General features: G+C 44.6%; 1 protein-coding gene across 5 annotated transcripts in view; it reads right to left on the minus strand.

The window, feature by feature from the left end:
- LOC140196760 (electrogenic sodium bicarbonate cotransporter 1-like) overlaps positions 1 to 26,183 on the minus strand; it is a 220,145-nt gene that overhangs the window by 86,178 nt on the left and 107,784 nt on the right. For all 5 annotated transcript variants that reach the window (XM_072256490.1, XM_072256492.1, XM_072256489.1 and 2 more), the window contains 4 exons: positions 19,941 to 20,054; positions 17,865 to 18,039; positions 13,345 to 13,478; positions 5,234 to 5,505 (listed from right to left, as the gene is read on the minus strand). In XM_072256490.1, the coding sequence (XP_072112591.1) occupies positions 5,234 to 5,505; positions 13,345 to 13,478; positions 17,865 to 18,039; positions 19,941 to 20,054 (695 nt within the window). The remainder of the gene's footprint in view (positions 1 to 5,233; positions 5,506 to 13,344; positions 13,479 to 17,864; positions 18,040 to 19,940; positions 20,055 to 26,183) is intronic.

Consider the following 26,183-nt stretch of genomic DNA (forward strand, 5'->3'; position numbering starts at 1 on the left):
GCACAAGTACAAAAAGAAGAAACAATAATAATAGATAAACACTAAATATGGAGAACATGAGATGAAGAGTCCTTGAAAGCGAGTCCGTAGTTTCAATGACGGGGCAAGAGAAGTTGAGTGAAGTTATCCCCTTTGGTTTAAAATCTGATGGTTGAGGGGGGGTAATAACTGTTCCGGAACTTGGCGATATGAGTCCTGAGGCTATTGTACCTTCTTCCTGATGACAGCAGTGAGAAGAGGGCATGGCCTGTGTGGTGGGGGTCCGTGATGATCGACGCTGCTTTCCTGCAACAGCGGCTCAGGTAGATGTGCTCAATGGTTGGGAGGGCTTTACCTGTGATGGACTGGGCCGTATCTACTGGCTATTGTAGGATTTGTAGATATAAAAGCCCCAAAGCACATCCCACCAGACTCGAGGACAGCCACTATTTTGCTGTTATAAGACTATTGAATGGCTCCTTATTATGATAATTTAGACTCCTGACCTCACAATCTAGCTTCTTATAGCCTTGCACATTACTATCTGCCTGCAGTGCACTTTCTATGTAACTGTAACACTTTATTCTGCATTCTGTTATTGCTTTCCCCTTGTATCTCCTCAATGCACTGATATGATGAAATGATCTGTGCAGATGGCATGCAAAACTAAATTTTTCATATTCCTCGGTACATATGACAATAATAAACCAATTTGTTAAAAATTTTAAATGTAATCTTAAGCTAAAAGAAAAACTCATGTAACTGCAGGTGGTAGGTCAGAAGATTAGGCAGTATTACAAAAAAAAACAGCAACAGATGATTCAAACCTTTACTATGAAAGGGGAAAAAAAGTAAAAGGTAAAATTAACCAGTGATATAAAAGCAGATGCTAAGAGTTTCTACAGATACGTTATAAATATGGAATGCACTGCCAGTGACAGTGGTAGAGGCGGATACAATAGGGTCTTTTAAGAGACTCTTAGATAGGTACATGGAGTTTAGAAAAATAGAGGGCTATGCAATAGGGAAATTCTAGGCAGTTTCTAGAGTAGGTTACATGGTCAGCACAACATTGTGGGCCGAAGGGCCTGTAATGTGCTGTAGATTTCTATGTTCTATATCCAAATAATGTGTTAGTAAGTGAGCATTGGTCCTATAGAGAGTGTGGCTATTGGAATTGAATATAAAAGTAGGAGATCATGCTTCAATTATATAGATCATTGGTAAGACTACATCTGCAGTACCACATTCATTGTTAGTCTCCTTATTTAAGAAAGGATGGTAATGATTTGGAAACAGTTCAGAGAAGGTTTACAGAACTAATATCTAAAATAGATGGGTTGTGTTATGAGGAAAGGTTGGACAAGATAGACTAGATTTGATTGAAATGTGTTATAGCTTGACAAATCTTGTCAGGATGGACAGAGAGGATGTTTCCTCTTTCGGGAGAATCTAGGATGAGGTGTTACATTAAAATCAAGTGTCAAGCGTTTAAAATAGAGGTGAGGCAAAGCTCTTCCTCTCAGAGGGCTCCAGGTCTTTGGAAGTCTCTTCCACAAAGGGCTGCAGAAGCGGAGTATTTGAAAACTTTTCAGGTGGAGTCGTTTCATGTAGCACCATGGTCCTGGAGGAACGTTGTTTCATTTTTACTGTGTATTGTACCAGCAGTTTATGGTCGAAATGGCAATAAAAAGCGACTTGACTTGAAGTTAGAAACAGATGAACGCCCCACACCCCATCCTGGCTCCCTCTTCAAGAAACAACTTCATGTTGCAATACACCACACCGTTCTGAAACATAAACATGGCTTTCCTCCCAAAATTCCGCCATCCTGTTTGGCACGAAGGACTTTAAAGTTCAATCAAGAGCACAGGAGATAGGAGCAAGAACAGGTTATTCAACCCCTTCTGACGTTCACTGAAACCAAAAGCAATCCAACCTCTGTCATTCTCCTGTTCCCAGAATACTTCTGATCTCAGTAAATATATTTAAATATATTTAATTTAAATCCTGAACGCTAAAAAGAGGGCATTCAGAAATGGAAATAGGGAGGAGCTGAGGGCAATACAGAGGGACCTGAAAGCCAGGTTCAGGGAGGCTAAAGACAGGTACAGGAGGAAGCTTGAGTGGAAACTCCAGCAGAACAACATGAAAGAGGTCTGGAGGGGGATGAGGACCATCACTGGGTTCCGGCAAACTAACAACAGAGGAGCGGAAGGCAGTGTGGACAGGGCCAACGAACTTAACCTGTTCTTTAACAGATTTGACATTGTGGCCCCTGCCCATCCCCCACGAGTCATCTGTTGTTGGCCCCCAACCAAAACATATTCCACTCTCCCCTCCTGCCCGTCCTCACAGTCCCCCACCCTGCTCTCATGACTATACCCCTTCCCCACACAAAACCACCACGGTGGGCTTCACAGCTGAACAGGTGAGAAGATAGCTGAAATATCTCAACCCAAGCAAGGCTGCAGGACCGGATGGTGTCAGTACCAGGGTGCTCAAGCCTGTGCCCCTCAGCTATGTGGAGTACTTCGCCATGTCTTCAACCTGAGCCTGAGGCTCCAGAGGGTTCCTGTGCTGTGGAAGACATCCTGCCTCGTCCCTGTGCCGAAGACGCCGCTCCCCAGCGGCCTCAATGACTACAGACCGGTGGCATTGACCTCCCACATCATGAAGACCCTGGAGAGACTTGTTCTGGAGCTGCTCCGGCCTATGGTCAGGCCACACTTAGATCCTCTCCAGTTCACCTACCAGCCCCGACTAGGAGTTGAGGATGCCATCGTCTACCTGCTGAACCGTGTCTACGCCCACCTGGACAAGCCAGCGAGCACTGTGAGGGTCATGTTTTTTGACTTTTCCAGTGCATTCAACACCATCCGCCCTGCTCTGCTGGGGGAGAAGCTGACAGCGATGCAGGTGGATGCTTCCCTGGTGTCACGGATTCTTGATTATCTGACTGGCAGACCACAGTACGTGTGCTTGCAACACTGTGTGTCCGACACAGTGATCAGCAGCACTGGGGCTCCACAGGGGACTGTCTTGTCTCCCTCTCTCTTCACCATTTACACCTCGGACTTCAACTACTGCACAGAGCCTTGTCATCTTCAGAAGTTTTCGGATGACTCTGCCATAGTTGGATGCATCAGCAAGGGAGATGGGGCTGAGTACAGGTCTACGGTAGGAAACTTTGTCACATGGTGTGAGTAGAATTATCTGCAGCTTAATGTGAAAAAGACTAAGGAGCTGGTGGTAGACCTGAGGAGAGCTAAGGTACCAGTGACCCCTGTTTCCATCCAGGGGGTCAGTGTGGACATGGTGGAGGATTACAAATACCTGGGGATACGAATCAACAATAAACTGGACTGGTCAAAGAACACTGAGGCTGTCTACAAGAAGGGCCAGAGCTGTCTCTATTTCCTGAGGAGACTGAGGTCCTTTAACATCTGTCGGACGATGTTAAGGATGTTTTACGAGTCTGTGGTGGCCAGTGCAATCATGTTTGCTGTTGTGTGCTGGGGCAGCAGGCTGAGGGTAGCAGACACCAACAGAATCAACAAACTCATTCGTAAGGCCAGTGATGTTGTGGGGATGGAATTGGACTCTCTGATGGTGGTGTCTGAAAAGAGGATGCTGTCCAAGTTGCATGCCATCTTGGACAATGTCTCCCATCCACTACATAATGGACTGATTGTGCACAGGAGTACATTCACCCAGAGAGACTCATTCCACCGAGATGCAACACAGAGTGTCATAGGAAGTCATTCCTGCCTGTGGCCATCAAACTTTACAACTCATCCCTTGGAGGGTCAGACACCCTGAGCCAATAGGCTGGTCCTGGACTTATTTCATAATTTACTGACATAATTTACATATTACTATTAACTATTTATGGTTTTATTACTATTTAATTATTTATGGTGCAACTGTAATGAAAACCAATTTCCCCCGGGATCAATAAAGTATGACTATGACTATGACTATTTAAATGTATTCAGCAGTTTCTAGGGTATTTAACACCACCAAGCTTCCCTGATTAGATTAAACTGAACTGATATGAAATGAAATGAGCTAATCTGCCTGAGGTAGATCCACATAAACCACAGCTGGCCTCTGGGGCATTGGCCTTGACCCACGGAAACATTCTACAGCAACCACTCAGTCAACTGCCTACTTAAAGAGGGAACAAACTATAGAATAACTTCTAAAGAGATACAGTGAACAAGGGAGAACAATAAAGAAATTTATCAGTCTCAGTCATCGACAACAGTGCAAGTTACTTAAGATGCGGCTGGGTGTGTTTTAACCACTGTGCAACTTTCAAGTAGCATGCTATCAGAAACAAAGAAAATATCAGAGCTACAGTAAATGTCACCACTAATAACTTGAGCCAATTATTCCAGCAACACTGTGGAAGCACCTTCACCACAAGGACTGCAGGGGTTGAAGAGGCGCTGCCCCACCATTTTCCCAAGGGCAGACTGAGAATGATAATAAGTGTGCTCAGCGAGTGATAGAGTCAACGGTCACTGAAAAAGGGCCTCTGGACCAACTTGACCATTCCGACCAATATTCTGATATAAACTAGTCCCATTTGCCCATGTTTGACTCGTATCTCACTATGTATGCACAGGGATGTTTCCTGTTCAAAAGTCTTTGAAATGTTGTAGCTGCCTCAGCCACTTCTTCTGGTAGCTTGCTCCATCTACGTATCACCCACTGGGTGAAGAAGTTCAGGTTTCTATAGAATCCCTCCCCTCTCACCTTATACCCATGTCCTCTAGCTCTTCATTCCCCAACCCTGGAAAAAAACCACTGTGTGTTCACCCTATCTATGCCTCTCATTGCCCGCCGCCGGCCCCCTAGGCCTGAGTCGACGTAGTAGTAGAATGGCCCTCATGATTTTATAACATTTCCATGAGATCACTCAATCTCAAACAAGTCCTAGCCTACTCAACCTCTCTCTATAACCCAGATGCTCAAGTCCTGACAACATCTCGTAAAACTTTTCTGCATTCTTTCTAGCGTAGCGGCATCTTTTCTATAACTGGCTGACCCTGCGCAGGTCAATGGGACTGAGCAGAATAACAGTTTGGGCCAAGGGGCCTGTCATGCTCTACCACTTCTAAATTGACCACAGTACTCAAAGTGTGGCCTCAGCAATGCCTTACACAGTGCCAGTAATGCCCAGATCACAAAGATCATTTCAATAAAACCTCATCGTGTTTAGCCAAAACCGTTTAAGCGTTCCTACCTTGGTCAGGCGGCAGGCACGTACAGCTGAACAGAGTGATGTAGTCCACCTTGAAGTCTGCGTTGATGGGGTAGTAGTGGGACAGTTTAATCATCTTCTTGAAGGCATCATAAATGAAGATGAAGCTGATCAATGATGAGAAGCCTTCTTCAGTGAAACGGGTGAAATACTGGACCAGGAAACTGGCGTCAGTGGCAACGAGGATGAGAGTCAGGAAGGACGACCACAACCCGATCCAAAGGCGGAACTCCAGGTAGTCAAAAGCGTTGTCTCTGGAAGAAATGTTAAGATTAGTGAATGCTGCACTGGCTTAGTCTTCAGTACGTTGCAGCTTGAGACTCCCATAGGGATAAGACCATTTAAACACAAAGGCATTGTTTCTGCCTTCAACAGACTGCGCCACTCTGGGAGGGTAGAGTTGATGCTGAGAATCTGTGCAGGAAACAGTTGAGCATTAAGAAGCATAACTAAACAGCTAAATATTTACAAAACGAATTATAAATAGAAACAAAGAGCAAGGAAGTCACAATGACCCTTCATAAAACACTGGTTCAGTCACAACCGGAGAACTGCACCACACCTTGGGAAAGATTTTGCAGAGAATGCAGAAGATTTGCTGGAATAATTCTAGGGATGAGGGATGTAGCTTTGATGATAGACAGAAAAATCTGGGGCTGTTCTTGGAACAAGGAAGATAGTGAAGAGTTCTGGTGAAGATATCTAAAAATCACAATATAGGGTGAACAGAGAGAAAATGTTCTCCTGGAGTCATAAAGTGAAGGAAGATGAAGGTGTTTAATTATGTTGCAACATAACCTCACAGATTTTATATTTCATGTCCTGACCTATGAAGGCAAGTATGTCATATGTCTTCTTCACAACCCTATCTCCCTGTGTTGTCACTTGCAAAGAACTATGGATTTGAAGTTTAAGTTTCCTATGCTTACAAATATTCCTTGGCACCGGACCCTTTACTGCATATGCTCTACCCTTAGTTGATCTCCCAAAACGCACCACCTTGTACTTCAAAGTAAATTTATTATCTAATTATCTAAGTATGTATATATTACCATATACTACCTTGAGATACATCTTCTTGCAGACATTTATAGGGAAAAAACAAATGCAATAGAATTTAGGATTAAATTCCATCTGCCAATGCTTTGCCCACCTTCTCATCTGATCCTGCTGTAGCCTTAGCCAATCTCTCTTACCACCAACTTAGATATCATCCACAGAGTTATTATTTATTCCTACTGAGGTGTATGGGGTGTCAGGGAGTGGTAACACCTCTGGTGGGGGAAAATGTCGCGTCCTTTTCAAGGCGGATATTCCACCTTTGGTCCCCACCTGGCACTCAGCTCTCACCTGTGGCTCCTCGTATCTGTTTGCATATGACAGCAGCCACACCCCGGGCAACGGCTTCGACAAGCCGGCTAAACCAGGTGAGGGTAGCCGATGGGTCTCAAACCCTCGGTGAAATAGGGAGATGCCTATCTCAGCATGAGACTCCGGCTGATTGAGCGGACGAGACCAATGGAAGGTCCAACGGTCAAGAAGGTGGTCTCTGCAAGCGTCGTGGAACATGTAGAGCAGGACAAGACACAGAAGACATCCTGGTTATCCACTGCGCCTAATCCCATCTCCAGCCGTCTCGACTCTGTCTTGCCGCTGGATCCAGGTGGGAACTGGGAAGAGAGAGTGAGGCTGACGCTGCGCAACTCTCCCTCACTTAAATCCAAATCACGCGCTAGTCTCGACACCTTCAATGGTGTCAAGGTCTTCATCGACGACGACGATAGACGAACGTGGATTTATTCCTTCTACATTCACATGCAAAACACTAGGAATTCATGGAGGAAGCAGTGTGGACTCAGTCCCCAGCCTTATACCGTGTGCTATACACAGTTCCTCCCAGCCTCCGTCCAGCCAAGGAACCATCCTCGTACAGACTCCATTCGCTTTGTATTGGCCAAAACCCACCTCATCATGGACGATCATCACTCATATGTCATGAAATGTGTTATTTCTGCAGCAGCAGCAGTACAGTGCAATACATAAAATTACTACACTACTGTGCATAGTCCTACTCATGGAGCAAAACATGCCATAGTTGCCTTTATCAAATGAAATGCAAGGAACAGTCAAACAGAAGGGCAGGCCTTCAGGTACATCCTGGAGGAGAAGGTCAGAGAAGCGTCTAGGTGGGTGGGATGAAGAAGCATTTGATGGCTCTGGGCCTATTTTCATAACATGAAGGGAGATCTCATAAAAACCGAATGAATATTGAAGGTCTGGGTGGAGTGGATGTAAGTAGTAGTAGGGTCTAGAACCAGAGGGTACAGCCTCAGAATAAAAAGGACATCTCTTTAAAACCGGGATGAGGAGGAATTTTTTTTAGCCAGAGGGTGGACAATCAATGGAATTCATTGTCACAGATGGCTTTGGAGGCCAAGTCATTTGGCTGGTTTAGAGCGAAGGTTGATAGGTTCTTGATTGAAAAGATTGTCAGGGTAGAAGGCAGGAGAATGGGATTGAATGAATAATATATCAGCCATGATCAAATGGTGCAGCAGACTCAATGGGCTGAATGGCCTAGTTATGCGCCTATGTCTTATGGGACAATTAAAATCAAAGATTTAGGACTAGAATCGGGGAACACAGTTATACAGCTGGAAGGGATTATAAAGACCAGGAGGGAAAAGGTCCTGGAGAGAACTGAACATAAGAATGAGAACTTTTAACACAAAGCTTTGCTTTATCAGAAGGTGAGGCTGGTGAAAGGAAACAACCATTGACTGGTAAACTCTCAGGGGCAGACAGCACATGCCCAGTGACTGAACAGGAGACAAGAGTTCAAATCCTACACAACAACTGGGGAGATTAAATTCAAGGAATTAAATAAATCTGTTAATGGTGATCACAAATTTTCTTTTATATAGAAAGTAAATCTAGTATCCCTATCTAGACAGATTCATATTTAGTGTCCCTACCTAGGCTACCTGTACAAATGACCATTGGGGTTATGGGATGGGCAATAAACAAGAAGTCAGCCTGGGTCTCATTATAAATTTGTCTTATATTCTCGCTTATCTTCTCAGTACTAAGCAAACATTTCAGTCTGCTGTGGATAATATAATTGTTCACTGATCTGTAAAGTGAGCCTGTCCAGTCTGGAAACACAGCACAATTATATAATTGTGAGGGATTTCTTTAAAGTCAACAGAAGCACATGAATCGTGGCTTCAATATTCTCCGCATGGAAGCAGCTTCGCCTGTAATCATTGTTTCCTGCAACGACGGCCTTTCATCACGTTTGCTCAGAGATCCAATCTCAGTGCGAGAACGCAACGCCATCCTGACCAAACTGGAGATGACAAAGGCAGCATTTTCTCACGTCTGAGAGGGCCATTGTACCAGCAGTGATGGTGAAGATTGTGCCGTGTCACGGGACTCCCAATTAAAACGTTCTCAGCTCGCTCCCATGAACTATCAGAGCTGCCAGGAACATGTTTTCAGAAGGATTCCTTCAGATTCGGCCTCACACAGTCCCATGGGCTTAACTGATCCTCATCCTCTGGGATCCTTGATTCTCAAATAGGTGGTGAGAATCAAGACCAAGACCCCTCCCACCTTGGATATCTTCTCTTCTCCACTCCCTACCCCCCAGGAAGCAGAAGATACAACAACCTGAACACAGGTACCACCAGGCTCAAGGACAGCTTCTACCCCACTCTTGTAAGACCGATGAATAGTTTCCCAGTATGGTGAGGTGGACTCTTGACCTCACAAACTATCTCATTATGAGCTTCTATCACATTGTTTACCGTCACTGCATTTTCTCTGTAGCCGTTACATTTTATTCTGCACAATCATTGCTTTACCTCAACACACTGGACCGTACGAACAGTTTGCAAGACAAGCTTATCACCGAATTTCAGTTCATGTGACAGTAATAAACCAAAACCAACAAGCCTCTATTCTGCATTCTGTTCTTGCTTTCCCTTGTAGTATCTCAATGAATGGATGTGATGACATAATCTGTATGAACTAAGTTTTACACTTTATCTCAGTACACGTGACAACAATAAGTCAATCTACCCATAGAACAGAGGTTCCCAACCCTTTTTTTAATGCTGTGGATCAATGACGTTAAGCAAGGGGCCGGTAAACCCCAGGTTGGTGGTGGTGGACTCAAACCCCATTCCTGATGTGTCGCTACATACATCTAGTCTGATGCTCGAGTGCAATACTGGGAGGGTGCTGCCTTGTTGAATGTACTCTAACAGTAAGCTGATAGGGAATCAGCCATATAACTTTACTCATAAGGAATACAAGTTACTTTTACCCCGATCCCCTCTCTGGTGTACAGAGATGATTCTGTGACTTTGTCTTGAGGAAGAGCAGTTATCGCAGTATCCTGGTTACTGATGACCCCTTATTAACACAGATTGACGTAGCTGTGGGAGCACGCCATACAGAAACTAGCTCTTGAGTGTTGTCTATGCTTCAGTGAGAAGTGCTCTTGGACATACTGAGCTGGTGAAAGTTGCTAATATAATGCGGTTCTGTCTTTAAACTTTATCAAGGGCCCCTTTGGCTCTGAAATCACAGATCAGGATGATTAGTTCTCTGAACCCTACAACCTTTGCACAGTGTTCATAGGTCAGTGGGAACAGGGCCAGTGACTCACTGAAGGGAGCTCCAACCTGTCTCCAAGTCACGTGCCTGCTTCATGTAGCATGACCTCTTAGAGCACAGAAGGCAGCCATTTTGTCCCATCAAGCCTATTCTAACTCACTGTCCAATCCATTCCCCCATTAATTCCCCCTGCTGTCTGTTTTCCTCATATTCCTATTATCTGCCCTCAGATTCTATCACTCAGCTGCATGCTCTGGTTAGGATGCGGGTAAGTTAAGGTTTGGGCTTGGGGAAGTTACAGCATTCTTCCAATTTGCCCACATCAGCAATGATCCTGATCTAAACTAGTCCCATTCGTCAGTGTGTGGCCCATTACCCTCTAAACTGTTCCTATCCACGTACATGCTCAAGTTCCTTAATATTGCTATTGTACCTCTAGTAGCATGTTTCATATATGAACATAGAACAGTATAGCACAATACAGGCCTTCAGCCCACAATGTTGTACTGACCTTTTAACGTACTCTAAGATCAATCCAACCCTTCCCTCCCACATAGCCCTCTATTTTTCTATCTTCCATGTGCCTATCTAAGAGTTTCTTTAATATTCCTAATGTTTTGACCTTTACCACCACCCCTGCCAGGGTGTTCCATGCATCCTCCACTCAGTGTAAAAAAAGAAAATTTACTTTTGACTCCCCCTCCCCATACTTTCCTCCAACCACCATAAAATTATGCCTGCTCTTATTAGCCATTTCCACCCCGGAAAAAATCCGTCTGTCCGCTCGACCTACACCTACTATCATCTTGTACACCAATAAAGTCACCTCTCTTCTTCCTTTGATCCAAAGAGAAAAGCGCTAGCTCACTCAATCTTAGCACATGCTCTCCAATCCAGGCATCATCCTGGTAAATCTCCTCTGCACCCTCTCTAAAGTGTCCACATCTTTCCCATGATGGGGTGACTAGAACTGAACACAATACTTGAAGTGTGGTCTATATGCTTGAAACATTTGATCCTCATGTCAGTTTTAATTCTCTCCCCTCTCACTTTAAACCGATGCCCTCCAGTTTTGGATTATCTTTCCCTGAGAAACTAGCTATGTGTATTGACCTTACCTGCTGTTCATGATTCTTTACTCCTCCATAGGTCCCTCCTTCATCACTAGGTCAGTTGTTTCCTGATGATACTAACTGGATTCAATAATCGCTTCTCTCACTGAGCTCACGACACAGAGGACAACTATTCTCTTCACAAAATCGCTTGACATCTCCTCTGTCCCTGACAGGCAGCTACATCCAGATTTCAACATCACACCTGGCACACGTGACATTGAACAGAGAAGCAATCTCTCACTACTGCAGCAGAGAGGCAGTGTGGAAGCCTGACACTCAGTTCTAGAGCAGGCGTACTCACAACCTCCTGACCGTGTGTGTGAGATAATTACAAAGAACTAGACAGCAAGGGACAGTATTTGAGAGAGCAACAGGCAGATGGATAGGTGGGGGGAGGGGTGATGGGGGAATGGGAGAGTTAGAGAGAGAGAGAGAGAGAGAGAGTGTGTTAGAGAGGGAGAGTGAGAGAGAGAGTGAGAGAGAGAGAGAGAGATAGACAGAGAGAGTTAGACAGAGGGAGTTAGACAGAGAGAGAGAGATATATAGAAAAATAATTGCGAAGGATTGAGAAATTATTAATAGACTGAAAGATACAGAGAGATGGAAGGGAAAGATATTGAAAAGGACAAAAATGTAAATGGAGTAAAAAGCAGAGGAAGATAGAGAGACAAAGAGACAGGGAGATAGAGAGAAAAGGTTAAGGACAAAGAGACATACAGAGATGGAGAAAATGATTTTACAGAGAGGGTCAGAGAAGGAGATGGAGCAGAGAGGCAGAAAAAGAGTCAGGCAGGCTACAGGAAGAAAGAGATGATGACAAATATTATGAGTGAGGATGAGATAGAGTGGGTCAGTGATGGAGAGAGAATGTGAAAGAGTGAGAGAGCAAGCGAGAGAGAGAGAGATGGGGGGGAGGGAGGGAGGGAGGGAGCTGGAGTGAGTGTGACAGATAGTGCCACCCACAGAGAAACAGCTGACACAGGAACAACACGTCTATTCCTGGCACAGGGTACTACTGCCAATACACAGCACCAGCCGGATACAGGAGATGGGACAGAACAAGTTACCCACCAGGAGCATCTGATCAGGGGACAGTGGAGGTCACACGAAGCCACTGACACCAATGCGTCCTGACTGGTGCAGATATCAGGAAGTGAAGTTTGGCTCAGTGCCGTGCCAAGAGCTCAGTGTGGACTGTCACCACCAAACACCACCCACTCCCAGTCTCTCCTCTCGGGAGAAACATTCAGGTGGCGGAAGAAGAAGGAAGGGATTTAGGGCATCATTACTACTGGATCAGTGCATCATGGGAGGGGTAGTACAGTGTGAATACCCGACTGTTGGAGGGGTAGTACAGTGTGAATACCCGACTGTTGGAGGGCAGTACAGTGTGAATACCCGACTGTTGGAGGGGTAGTACAGTGTGAATACCCGACTGTTGGAGAGGATAGTACAGTGTGAATACCCGACTGTTGGACGGCAGTACAGTGTGAATACCCAACTGTTGGAGAGGATAGTACAGTGTGAATACCCGACTGTTGGAGGGCAGTACAGTGTGAATACCCAACTGTTGGAGGGGATAGTACAGTGTGAATACCCGACTGTTGGAGGGGCAGCATCGTGGGATCACCGCACTGATGGTGGGGGTGGGGGAAATGTCCCACTGTGGGAGGGACCGAGGCAGTGTGGACCGTACTGAGGGAGTGCTGCACTGCATGAGGGACTGTACCCTCGGACTCTGTCAGCCACCACTGTAATTAACACCACTTCCCAATTAGCAGAGGGCAGTGGGAGATGCTGACATAACAACTTTAGTCACAGCATGGAAAAAGAGATCTAAATTTAAACACTCAGCACCTGACTGACTGTATTCACCTGAATCTCAGTGCTCACTGAGGCAGATCCAGCTGGAAATTGATCAATGCTAAGATTAATCTCAAGGTCTAAATATCATAAAAGTTTTAGACAGAGTAATTGTGCTCAGTGACAGGAGGGTGAGTGACCAGAGGACACAGAAGGCCCAAGGATATGGTGGAGGATGTCAGGCAGGAGGATGTGTGGATTTGAAATGCAACTCCATACAGAATATTGGAAACAATTTCAAAAGGAAACTTGATAAATACTTGAAAAGGGTTGCTGTACAGAAAATGAGGGGGAAGATAATTAATTGGCGACACTCTCAGAGCTTGCACCCGTGGTCTTCTGTCCTCTCAGGTCGTTCGTCATGAAGCCTTGGCCCAGAATTTACTTGCCCCCATGCCCTCTGACTTCTCACCCGGCTGCCATGGGTCACGCCTACTTTCTGATCCCTTCTCCAACCCTGCAGTGCTCAGTGTGCATTGACATCAAACCTACTTGCTGAAGCTGAAGAGGAGACGTTCGAAGACTAGCACTGGCCCCGTGCTGCTCAGAATGGTGAGAGGTTGTCCAGAAAAGAGACAGAAGGTGGCTCCACTGATGGCTGTGCCCAGGAAACTCTCCAGCACGCCCTGAGGAAGAGCAGAAATTGAATTAACAAACTGACAAATGCCTGGCCTTGAAGTTCCATTTGCCGGCCTTCCAACCTAGGGCAGAGGAAATACAGCAGAATTACATGGAGTGACCACTTGACCCTGACTGGCCAATGCCTCTTCCCTTCTTTCTCATCCTGTCTCTCTCTTGTTCACCGAGTTTCCGTAAGACACATCCATATTAGTTGTCTCAACCACTGCCTGTGCTCACATTTCCTGGCAGCGAATGTGCAAGGTACCATCAGTTCCCATCACTTCACTCAACAAGTGTTCTTGAGCCTTTAATTCTCTTTCTTACTCCCATGGTGACCTCTGTGTCTCTGGCTCCGTACAGTGTTCTAGTGAAGCCCAAGGGACTCCACTTGGTCTTCCATCCAGCATGCTACAGAAGTTGGGGCTCAACACAGAATCAACAATTTCAGATAAGCAGTCTTTCCAGTTTATGAGGGAATTGTTCTGTTCTGATGAAAGGTCATCAGCCTGTACCATTTCTGCCTCTCTTTATAGATGCTGCCTAACCTGCATAGTATCTCCAACATTTTCTGTATTGCTTTTCTGAATTTACATTTGCTACTTTGCAGAACCAAGCAAAAGAATAAGAGCTAAAGCAAGATCTGTGCTCGAGTTGGACAACCTCTCCACCATCAGTGTTATCTACAGGAGGCACTGCTTCATTATCAAAGATTCCCACTGTCCAGGCCAAGCCACCTTCTCACAGCTACCATCGGGCTGGAGGCATAGAAGCCCAAAATCCCATACCACCAGGTTCAAGAAGAGCTACTTCCATTTAACCATTCAATTCTCAACCGAACATCAGGTTTAGCATCACTATAATCACTTTGCATTAAAATTAACTTTTTTTGTTCTAATTGTGTTTTCTTGTCAAAGTTGTGCATAATTTATGTCTAATTTATGTTTTTATATGAAAGCTGCATCTGTGCAATATACCTGTTATGTCACCGCAAGTAGATTTTTCATTGCACCTGAGCATACATGTACCACAGCAACAGGAATAGTGGGAGAACTAGGGATAAGGGATGTGATGAAATGAAGTGTCTTTACTCGGAAGGTGAGAATCTTCGGCATTTTCTACCCCTGAATGAAGTAAATTGTCGGGCATCGAGTTTGTACAAAAGCAGGATCTATTGACTGGTGCCCGCAGAAGAATTTGAGGAATTGAGCAGTAAGCTGTTGATTTAGAAGATCAGCCATTGTTATTACGGAATGGTGGGCAGGATGTGAATGGTGCTTGGGTGGTGGGGCGTATCATGTACCTTCCTCCTGGTTCTATGTTAATCTGATGCCCAAGGTCAATGTCAGTGTGCAAGATGCATACAAAAAGACAATCATAATTGAGGAGCAGTGAAACCAGTCAACTGTGCCCTTTAATGCCATAACCCTAATTCTAATTATCACCAACTCTAGCCTGACCTAGCCACAATGCTTAGGCATACAATCACAAATCTATATAATGATGATCCTAATATAAAGATCCTTAAAATTTATAAGGTCTGATTGAGATGTTTCCACATTGGGCAAATATAAACCCAGCGACCACTGGTGTAAGAAAGTTACTGACAAATTGAGTAGATCTTTCAGAAGTAAAACCCCTCAAACAGGTTCTTCCATTCATTACCCAGACCACACTTTCTGGCAGTGACTGAGCCCAAATCCTGTGGTCCCCTTAAAAATTTTTTCAAAAATCCATCTTTTTGAGCCATGGTATCATACAATACGGAGAAAGCACCTCAGTCCGTCAGTCTATGGCAACCATCAGGCATCTATGTACACATGAATCCTATTTTGCTGTCCGTTATTCCCAAGAACTACTCACACATTCTATCCCTCACCTACATACTACAGTTAACATACCCAAACCCGTTAATCTACCACCTCGCATGTCTTCAGTCTTTCAGCAATGAGGGCATTGTGCGCAAGAGCTGGGACATTATTTTTCAAGATGACACTGAGCTGCGGTCTCCATCGAGGTCTTGGCTCAGACTTGGTTTTTTTTTAGTTATTTTTGGTCTGTAAGGATGCTTTTGGGGACAAGAGGGGAATTACAGGTCAAGTTCGGACTTAGGGACAGGGATGTGGGGGAATTATAGGACAGGCCAGAGTCGAAGCCTCTGCGTTCGAAGGGCAGCAGCGAGGTCGGGATCGGATGTCAGGCCCGCAGACCAGCAAGGATGTTTGGTGACAGTGAGACCGAAGTTCAAGCCCTAGATTTCAGGCTCCCATCATCGACAATTCTGGCATTTGAGCCCGAACTTCAGGCCCTCATCCATGATCCTCTTTCGTCAGCATCCAAAAGTCCTGGGTCAATACCGAAGATCAAGGCCCAAGGTTGATTAGATGTCCACATCAAAGCCTGAAGGTCATCCGGGCGTCCAGATCAAAGGCCAAAAGTTGACCAGGCATCCAGATCAAAGGCCAAAGGTCGACTGGACATCAAGATCAAAGGCCGAAGGTCGACTGTACATCAAGATCAAAGGCCGAAGGTCGACCGGACGTCAAGATCAAAGGCCAAAGTTCGAGCCGATGTCCAGATCAAAGGCTGAAGGTCGACCAGGCGTCCAGATTGAAGCCCGAAGGTCGATCAGGCGTCTAGATCAAATCTTGAAGGTCAATTAGACATCTAGATCAAAACCTGAAGGTCAGTAGATGAGACCCAATGGCTGGAGCCTGGGTCTGAGAATCTCTGTGAGTTCATTGGGGAAGTCAGGACCCCTTGCCTGCGAATCCAGGAGTCCACTGGTGACGGCAGCCTGTCCTGGGGTTTGAGGACTGTGTATGTGCATGAGTTTCGCTGTTGCTGGTTGTGTTCTGTGTTTTTCTGCCAAGCATTGTGGGCATACAATGTTGGCACTGGAATGTGTGGTGATGGTTGTGGGCTGCCCTCAACACATTCTTGGGTGTTTTGGCTGTTAACGTAAATGTCACATTTCACTGTACATGTGCTAGATAAATCCAAACCTGAAACCTGAAATCAGGTCACAGCTGTGCATCGCACTCGGAGGGAAGGTGCAGTTAAACTGGAAAGAGTGCAGATATATAAAGATGTTGGTCGGACTGGAGGTCGGAGTTATAGGGAGAGGCTGGCAGGGCTAGGGCTTCATTCCTTAGAACGTAGGAGAATGAGGGAGAACCTCACAGATGTATGTACAATCACGATAGGCATAAATAGGGTAGCTGGTCTTTTCCCCAAGGTTGGGGAATTGAAAACAAAGGGTCATAATTTTAAGTTGAGAAGGAAAAGATTTAAAAGGCACCTGAGAGGAACTTTTCTGTACTGAGGGTGGTGAGTATATGGAACAAACTGCTAGGGAGAGTGGTTCAGGCAGGTACAGTTGTGTCATTAAGAAGCATTTGGCTGGGTACGTGGACAGGAGGAGCCTGAAAGGATCTGGCCTGAAGACAGGAAATTGGAATTAACACTGTGGTCAACATGGACTCAATGGACCAAAGGGCCTGTACTCATGCTGTATTGCTCTATGTGTATGGGGGGAAACCAGAATGCCTGGAGGAAACCCACACAGTCACAGGGAGATCATGTGAACTCCACAAAGACAGCGCCGAAGCTCAAACGTACTGAGTGATGGAGAGATTCAAAGATTCACCATCCTCTGATGGAAGGATTTCTTTTCCTCTCTGCCCTCTACATGACGTTCATAACTCAGCACAACATCGTGGGCTGACAGGCCTGTTCCCATTCTGCATTGTTCTGACCACACATTTTGGGACTGGTTCAAAACCCAATCCAACCGGCTCTCGTCGTAGACACTCTCTCTTCTCTCCACTTCCTTTGGTCAGAACATACAAAAGCTTGAAAACACAAACCACTATCATCAAAGACAACTTCTACCCTGATGCTACAAGGCTGTAGAACCAACTCCTTGTCAGGTAAAGATGAACTCCTGATCTCCCAGACTACCTCACCATGGCACTTGTACTTTATTTGCCTGGACTGCACATTCTCTGTAACTGTAACACTGTTCTGCATTCCATTCTGCTTTTCACTATCTCAATGTAATTACGAATGAACTGTCAGAACAGATGCAAACAAAAGCATTTCACTGTAACTTGCTGCAAGACCATAATAAACCAAGTACCAATTACCAGCCAGGGAAACCGCTATCTTTACATCTGGCTTGTCCAGCCCCATAGTTCACTGGGGACGCCCCTCAATATTCTCAAATCATTCTGCTCACTGACACCTCACACACAGTGTGATGTGACACCACCACGCTTGCCATCCCAGGGAGTGAAAATTCTGCGCAGTATCTGCAATGTAATCATACGTGTGATTAACACACTGAGCCCCCGGTCGGAACGTGTATCTGTCAAGTCATCAGAGCCCCGAACCTGCATGTTGTCCGTTGCGTCTCCAAGGAGTCCTCCGAAGGTGATGGCGTTGGTTACGGTCCCCAGGTAGATGAACATGATGGCAGACAAAGACTGGATGCTCAGTGCGTCATAAAAATCGCTGGCATACCACGGGATTTTCCTCTTGATGTCTGCCACAAAACCACCGAAGAATCTAAGGTGTCAGACAAAAGAAAAGTTTAATAAAATCAGACAGTGGACAGTGAAATACTTTCTATCAGGGTAGAAATGTCCAACGTTAGGAGACATTCATTGAAAGTGAGAGGAGGAAAATTTAAAGGAGATGTGCAGAGAAATTCTTTATTTATTTTTACACACAGAGAATAGTGTGCCTCAGGACCGATGTTCCCTCTAATTTGTTATGACCAGTGTGCGCAAAATTCTTGCGCTGTGCAACCTTTTCCCCAGTGACAACATGTGCGCACTGAATAATTTCTTCAATAAAAACAGTATAGATAAGCCAGTTCTAAAATCTGCACACAAATCGTCACAAACTCCACGTTGTCAACACCGTCCGCGTCAGAAACTGGAAAAGGAAATTTGATTATGTATGATTGTGAGTTATACTTAACATGCCAATGAGGGAGAGGGTGACAGCCATTTGTGCTCAGTTTAAATTTCTTTGTGCGCGCGCGTGTATATATATATATATATATATATATATATATATATATATATATATATATATATATATACACACACACACGCACACACACACACCTCAGAGGGAACATTGCTCCGCACTTTCACCACCAGGTTCAGGAACAGTTACTACCCCTCAACCATCAGGCTCTTGAACAAAAGGGGATCGATACACTCATTCCATTTCTGATGCTCCCACAACTGACGGTCTCACTTTAAGGACTCTTTATCTTGTTATTTCATACTTGTTATTTATTGCTATTTATTTATATTTGCATTTTTGCTCAGAATCAAGGACGACTTGTTTCCACCCTGGCTCTGAGGGTCCATAGGTCACCGATAAAGACAAAAGTTCAAAGCAACTGAAGATGGCGTTCCCAACAATCTACCATCTTTCAGTTCGAGGAATTGGTCATTCCCATAGAACCCATGTCAATATAATTCATCTGGGAAGTTCGATTTTAGGAAAACACCTCCTTTGGGTTAGACTTCCCCTGACAGGAATAATAATAAAAAGAAAAAATAAACATTGAAACTCCGAATTCTCCATGAATAATCCATCATAGTGTCACAGTGTTATACAGCACGGAAAAAGGCCCTTCATCCCAACTCGCCATGCCAGTCTAAACCAGTCCCATTCGCCTGCGTTTGGATCTTATCCCTCTAACCTTTCCAACTACATAACATGGCACAATTTCAATGTTTCAAGGTTTAATGAAACCGAGCAATCCATATAAATTCAGACATCAAACAGCCATATTTTGGGAAATAATCACTGAATTTTACCATCTATTGAACACAGTCTATTAACAGATTCTAAAGTTGATTTACAGGCTCTCCAGCGCTTGTCATGTCTATGGCCAGGACAAGACAGTGTATCATGTATATATGGAACATGAGAAGTTGCAGCCTCTATCTGAATACCTGAAAGGGGTGCTCAAGTTTAGCCCCATGCTCCTGATCTCTGGTCAACAGGTGGGTCAACTGGGGGATCTCCTGGTCAGTTTGATCCTTGACCTGGCCAAAATGGTCATTCACAGCTCTAAGAGGTAGGTGGGCAGTTGAGGGCTCTGCCCTCTTCCTAGGTTACACCTGTCCCCATGTGTACCTGGAGAAGGAGCACTCTGTATACATCGATACAAAGCAGGATTTCCAGGAATAATGGGTGTGACACGGGTTTGAGTGTGTTCCGGCTTAATTAAATGTAAACAGCCTGAATGGCAGAATACAGCAGTAATGATATGATTCGGTAATCAATTAATAAATCTATATTGGAAAAGGAAAAAAGTATATCAAAGGCATTGGCGTGTGTCACAAAGCACCACCCACTCTAGCCCCAACAATGCCCAGAATGCAGCCAAACACTAGACTTGATGGTAACCTTTACTAATGTCACAGAATTTCTGGTCTTACCTTCCGGTTTTCTTCAGTTCATCCGGCACCTCATGGCTCCCACCTGCACCACCACTGTCATGGGGCATGTCTCCATTCATCTGGATACTCTCTCCTCCTGAAATCATGTTCTTCCTGTTCAAAGAAATAACAGTGTTAGACCCATTTGTCTTTGGCTGTCTCTCTCTCACACACACACACACACACACACACACACACACACTTCTTTGCCGAAATGGGCAGTTTAGCACTTTGGCGTCTGGTTGGTGTTCCTGCTTCACACCAGCCTCCCCTCCTCCACCCCTTGACATCAATTCACCATCAGCTTCTACTCCTCCATCCATGTCAATTCAACAATGCATGAAGCAGGCCATTCGGCCCCTCAAACCCGGTCTATCATTCGCCGAGCTCTTGGCTGGTCTTCTACCTCAACATCATTTCCCTGTATTATTCCTATTCCATCAATATCCAAAAGATCTACTCATCTCCGTTTGGCATGAACTCAACGGCTGAACTATTAGAGTCTCACAGGGTAGAGAATTCCAAAGTCTCATGAGCCTCTGAGTGCAGAAATTTCTCAACTCAGCCTTAAACCATTGACTGTTACCCGAGTTATTAACATCTGTGTCAGGGATAAATCCTCCTTGCATCCAGCCAGGGGAGGCTTTTCTAAATATCGCAAGTTTCAAAGAGATCTTCTCTCACTCTTTGAATGAATCCTTCTTCCCCTGTGAATGGAAATTGAACCTATGGACACTGCTGCACAACATTTTTTTCTTATTATTCTCTTCTCTCTTTCTCCTTTCTATGTATTTAATTTAAATTTTAAAATAATATTAACTGTAATTTACAATTTCTGTTATTACGTATTGAAATATACTACACAACAACAAATTTCACAACATATGCCAATATTAAACCTGATTCTGAAGACAATACAATCCAAATCTATTCAAAGGTTCATTTTATTGTCAAAGTATGCATTATTAATACAACTCTGATCTTTGTCTTCTCCAGATGGCCATTAAATACAGAAAGACCATGGGTGTTGATGAAAGAAAAAATATCAACTCTCCACCCCGGCACAAAAAAAAAATCAATACTTGCAGACCCCAAAAAATCCCCTCCCTTCCTCGCAGTAAAAAAAAGTGACAATAACAATCTTTGACCCTGTCACTCACATAAAAAAAAATACAAATCTTTCCTCATATGACAAACCGACCATCCCTGGAACCAGTCTGGCGAAACTTCACTGCACTCCGTCCGTGGCAAGTACATCCTTCCTTGGGTTAAGAGACCAGAACTGCATATAATATTCCAGATGAGGGTTTACTAAGGACCAGGAGAAATGCAATACAATTCCTTTACTCCTGTCCTCAAACCCTCTCAATATGGCCATTTTAACAACTGCATTCCTTGCACTTGCCTCACCTACTTGTTGGTTTTCGATGACATGCCTACAAACACATCCAGATACCTCTGAACATTGACTCCGTCCCCACTTATTTACCAATTTAACAATTCAATGCGGAGCAGACCCTGCTGGCCCTTTGAGCCATGCCACCCTTGCAACTCTAACCTGATCACAGAACAAGTCACGACGACCAATTAACCTACCCCGTACAGCTTGGGACTGTGGGAGGAAACACAGCAGCCTTCACTAGGAGCTTGTGCAAATTCAGTACGTCACCAAGGACTATTACAAATTTCCAGAGATGTACGAAGCAGAGCATTTTGACAGGTTGCATCACAACCTGGTGAGCAGACTGTAAAGCAGGGCAGGCACTTCTCTCCCACTATCAAGAAAATCCCTTTGAGGCCGCATCCATCACCAGGATCCTCACCATCCAAGAAGTGGCCACCATCAGGGAGGAGCTTCAGGAGCCTGAAGACCCACGTTCAACAATTCAGCCTTTACTCCTCCACCATCAGATTCCTGAATGGTCCATGAACCCATGAATGCTCTCATTATTCCTTTCTCCAGACTATTTTTGTACTTTTACACTGTACTGCCACTGCTGTTGCACAAAAAACAAATTCACGCCAGTGAGAATAAATCTAATTTCCATTCTGACTCTTGACATTCTGCTTCTCCACTTTACGCAGATGGTGAATAACTTCTCATTTTTCCACACTGCATGGTTATCCCCATAAATCCATCCATGCCATCTCCCTGTGGGGTGATTTCCAGATCCCGTAACTCCCTGGATAAAGGAGATAGTCATGGATACCTTATTAGAGTCATAGAGTACAGCACAGAAATAGGCCTTTCGGCCCATCTAGTCCATGTGAAAACCATTTAAACGGCCCATTCCCATCAACCTGCATTGGGACCATAGTTCTCCATATTCCTGCTATTCATGTACCTATCCAAACTCCACTTAAACATTGAAATTACGCTGGCGTGCACCACTTGTGCTGGCAGCTCATTCCACACTCTCAGGACCCTCTGAGCGAAGAAGTTTCCCCTCATGTTCCCTTTAATCTTCCCACCTTTTTCCCTTAACCCATGACCTCTAGTAGTAGTCCCACCCAACCTCAGTGGAAAACTCCTGCTTGCATTTGCCGTAATTTTGTTATTGGATCTTTGATGACACTCTTATAATGAACGTTCCATTGTCCCTGGAAAGGAGAATGTGGAGAGGTGGGATTTTGTAGATAAAGACACAAGAGGGCAGATGCTGGAATCTGGAACAACAAACGAGTTACTGGAGGAACTTGGAGGGTCAAGTAACCTTTGTGGGGAGGGAAGAAATTGATAACATTTTGGCTCAAAATATGATGCAGAGTTTCAAACAGAAACATCAACAATTACTTTCCTCCACAGATGCTGCTCAACCCAAAGGATTCCTCCAGCAGATTGTGTGACTGTGTGTTGCTGCAGTTCTTTTAGATTGAATGTAGACCAGTACAGTACAGGAACAGGCCCTTCGGCCCACAAAGTGGTGCTGAACCAATTCAATTAGTAATCAAATGGCCAACTAAACTAATCCCCTCTGCCAACACAATGTTCATATCCTTTTATTTCCCTAACATTCATGTGCCTATCTAACTATCTCTTAAAATTCCCTAATATATCTGCCTCCACTCCCACCCCTGGCAACATAATTCCAGACACCCACCACTCTCTGTGTAAAAAACTTTCCCCTCACATCTCCTTTGAACTTACTCCCTCTCACCTTAAATCAGGGGTCCCCAACCTTTTTTGCACCGTAGACCGGTTTAACATTGACAATATTCTTGCGGACCAGCCCGGGGGGGGGGGGGGGGGCGGGCGTTGCCAACTTACTCACTGTGTTTACGCCGAGAAAGACTACCATGACCATGAAGCCTTGCGCGGGCACCTGTGTGCGCATACATAACGTGCGCATCAGTGTATGTGCTGATTTTTTTCCTACAAATCGGTTTTGGTGATTCTGTTCGGTGAAACTCACTGTACATACATTATTTCTACTTTATATAGGCTGTGTATTTATCATATCATTCCTGCTTTTACTATATGTTAGTGTTATTTTAGGTTTTATGTGTTATTTGGTATGATTTGGTAGGTCATTTTTTGGGTCTGGGAACGCTCAAAAATTTTTCCCATATAAATTAATGGTAATTGGTTTTTGCTTTACACCATTTTTGTATGAAAGGTTTCATAGGAACACTACCTTAGGGGGGGAAATATGGGACAAACCAATTTAGCCCAATATACAGGATGTCCCGGCTAATATGGGACATCCCTAGTGGTGCTGGTGGGGGTGTTAATCATGACCGGAATATAGGTGATAAGTCAACTATAAGTCACTTATAAGTGGCTAATAAACCCTTTTAGAAATGAAATTAAGTGTATCTAACGAATTTAATATTAAACACATAAGCGCATATTTTCCCCGTATGAACCTATAAAATCATTCATTGCAACACTCCAATATCGCTGAATCAGTGGGAGCCTTGGGCTTGTTTCCCTGCAACAACACGGTCCTATCGAGGGGTGATAGGAGACATCGATACTCAAAGGGGATTCCTCATGTCCAGTCTATTCCGCAATTTAGTTTTCGTTGCATTCAGTGCAGAGATATGTTGGAAATGGAAGCAACGTTTTCAGTGCTTTCATGGCTACCTCAGGATATTTAGCTTTGACTTTGATCCAGAATGCCGGCAGAGATGTTATGTCAAACATACTTTTCAGTCTGCCATCATTTGCAAGCTCGGGGAGTTCATCTTCTTCCCGCGCTGACATGGATGACGCGTGGGTAATGACCTCACGTGCTTTCAAGTTCAACAGTTGGTGTGACAGGGAATGAGGAAAGGTACAGCTGACTCATATCATTTCATATTGCCAAATCATATCATTTCCTCGCGGCCCAGTAGCACATGCTTTGCGGCCCGGTGGTTGGGGACCACTGCCTTAAGTGCATGGCCTCTGGTATTAGACATTTCAACCCCAGGAAAAAGGATACTGTTGGTCTACTCTATCTTATAAACCTCTATCAGATTTCCCCTCAGCCTCTGTTCCAGAGAAAACAACCCAAGTTTGTCCAACCTCTCATTATAGCACATGCCCTATAGTCCAGGCAGCATCCTGGTAAACCACTTCCACACCCTCAACATCCTTCCTATAATGGAGTGACCAGAACTGTACAGGTGTCCCCTGCTTTTCGAATGCTCGCTTTACGAAACCTCACTGTTATGAAAGACCTACATTAGTTACCTGTTTTCGCTAACAGAAGGTGTTTTCACTGTTACGAAAAAGGCAGCGCACGCTCCGAGCAGCCAAGCTCCTCCCTCGGAACTGCATTCTAGCCGCCATTGCTTAAACACGTGCCTGTGAGCAGCCGTTAGCAAGATGAGTTCTAAGGTATCGGAAAGGCTTAAAAGAGCTCGTAAGGGTGTTACACTTGGTGTAAAACTAGACATAATTAAGCGTTTTGATCGTGGTGAACGAAGTAAGGACAAAGTGAGTTTGGCTTGTGGAAGTTGACGAAGATGATGTTGAAGAGGTTTTGGCATCCCATGACCAAGAACTGATAGATGAAGAGCTGGTGCAATTGGAAGAGGAAAGGATAACAATCGAAACCGAATGCAGTAGCGAACGGACTGAAAGTGAAGTCGTCCAGGAATTGAACGTGAAGCAACTGCGTGAGATTTTCGCTGCATTGTTTGCAGAAAAGTACGACTTAAATTTTGAAAGGTTACGTCGGTTTAGGGCATATTTGCAAGATGGTTTGAGTGCTTACAAAGAACTGTATGATAGAAAAATGCACGAGGCTAAGCAGTCAAGCAAGCCTTCCACATCAGCCACAGCAGACGACAAACCTCGACCTTCGACATTGAGGCAGGCAGACATAGAAGAAGATGACTTGGCTGCCCTGATGGAAACAGATGACGATGAGATAACACCCCAGTGTCCCACCACACCAACCTCCGGGCCGTGGACAGATACTGATCCGTGGAGAATGCAGCGGTAGCCAGGACGCACCCAGCACATCTTTAAGAAAAAAGCCCACTGTGTCGCCTCTGATCTGGGCCGACATTTATGTGCCGGGCGGCACCTAATTAATTAGCTTGTTTATTTCGGCTTTTTTCTTAAAGATGTGCTGGGTGCGCCCCTGCTACCGCTGTACCCTTGCATGCTTCGCGGATCGGTATTGGTCGGTGGCCTGGAGGGTGGGGGCCACTGCACCACCACAACCTCCGATATCTCAGCCTAACACACTATCATTAGTGTGCTCAGCGCTGTCTTCCCGATTCCGGTAAGTGATACTATACTGTACATACACTATTTCTACTTTATATAGGCTATGTATTTTTATGCATTATTTGGTATGATTTAGCAGCTTCATACCTTAAAGGTTACTGGAGAGAGTGTTTCTGCTGAGAGCGCTTGTGTGAGATTTTCGCTACGGAGAACAGTGCGGCAATGATTGTAGGAAAGTATTTTTACTTTATATAGGCTGTGTATTTATCATATCATTCCTGCTTTTATTATACGTTACTGTTATTTTAGGTTTTATGTGTTATTTGGCATGATTTGGTAGGGTATTTTTGGTCTGCAAATGCTCACAAATTTTTCCCATATAAATAAATGGTAATTGCTTCTTCACTTTACGACATTCCGGCTTACGACCGTTTCACAGGAACGCTCTACCTTCGGATGGCGGGGGAAACCTGTATGCGTATCTCCAGGTGCAGCCTAACTGGAATTATATAAAGTTGCAGCATAACTTCCTGAGCTTTGAACTCAGTGTCTCAACTAAAAAAGGCCAGCATATCATG

The sequence above is a fragment of the Mobula birostris genome, chromosome 4, assembly GCF_030028105.1.
Source record: "Mobula birostris isolate sMobBir1 chromosome 4, sMobBir1.hap1, whole genome shotgun sequence".
Taxonomy (NCBI): Eukaryota; Metazoa; Chordata; class Chondrichthyes; order Myliobatiformes; family Myliobatidae; genus Mobula; species Mobula birostris.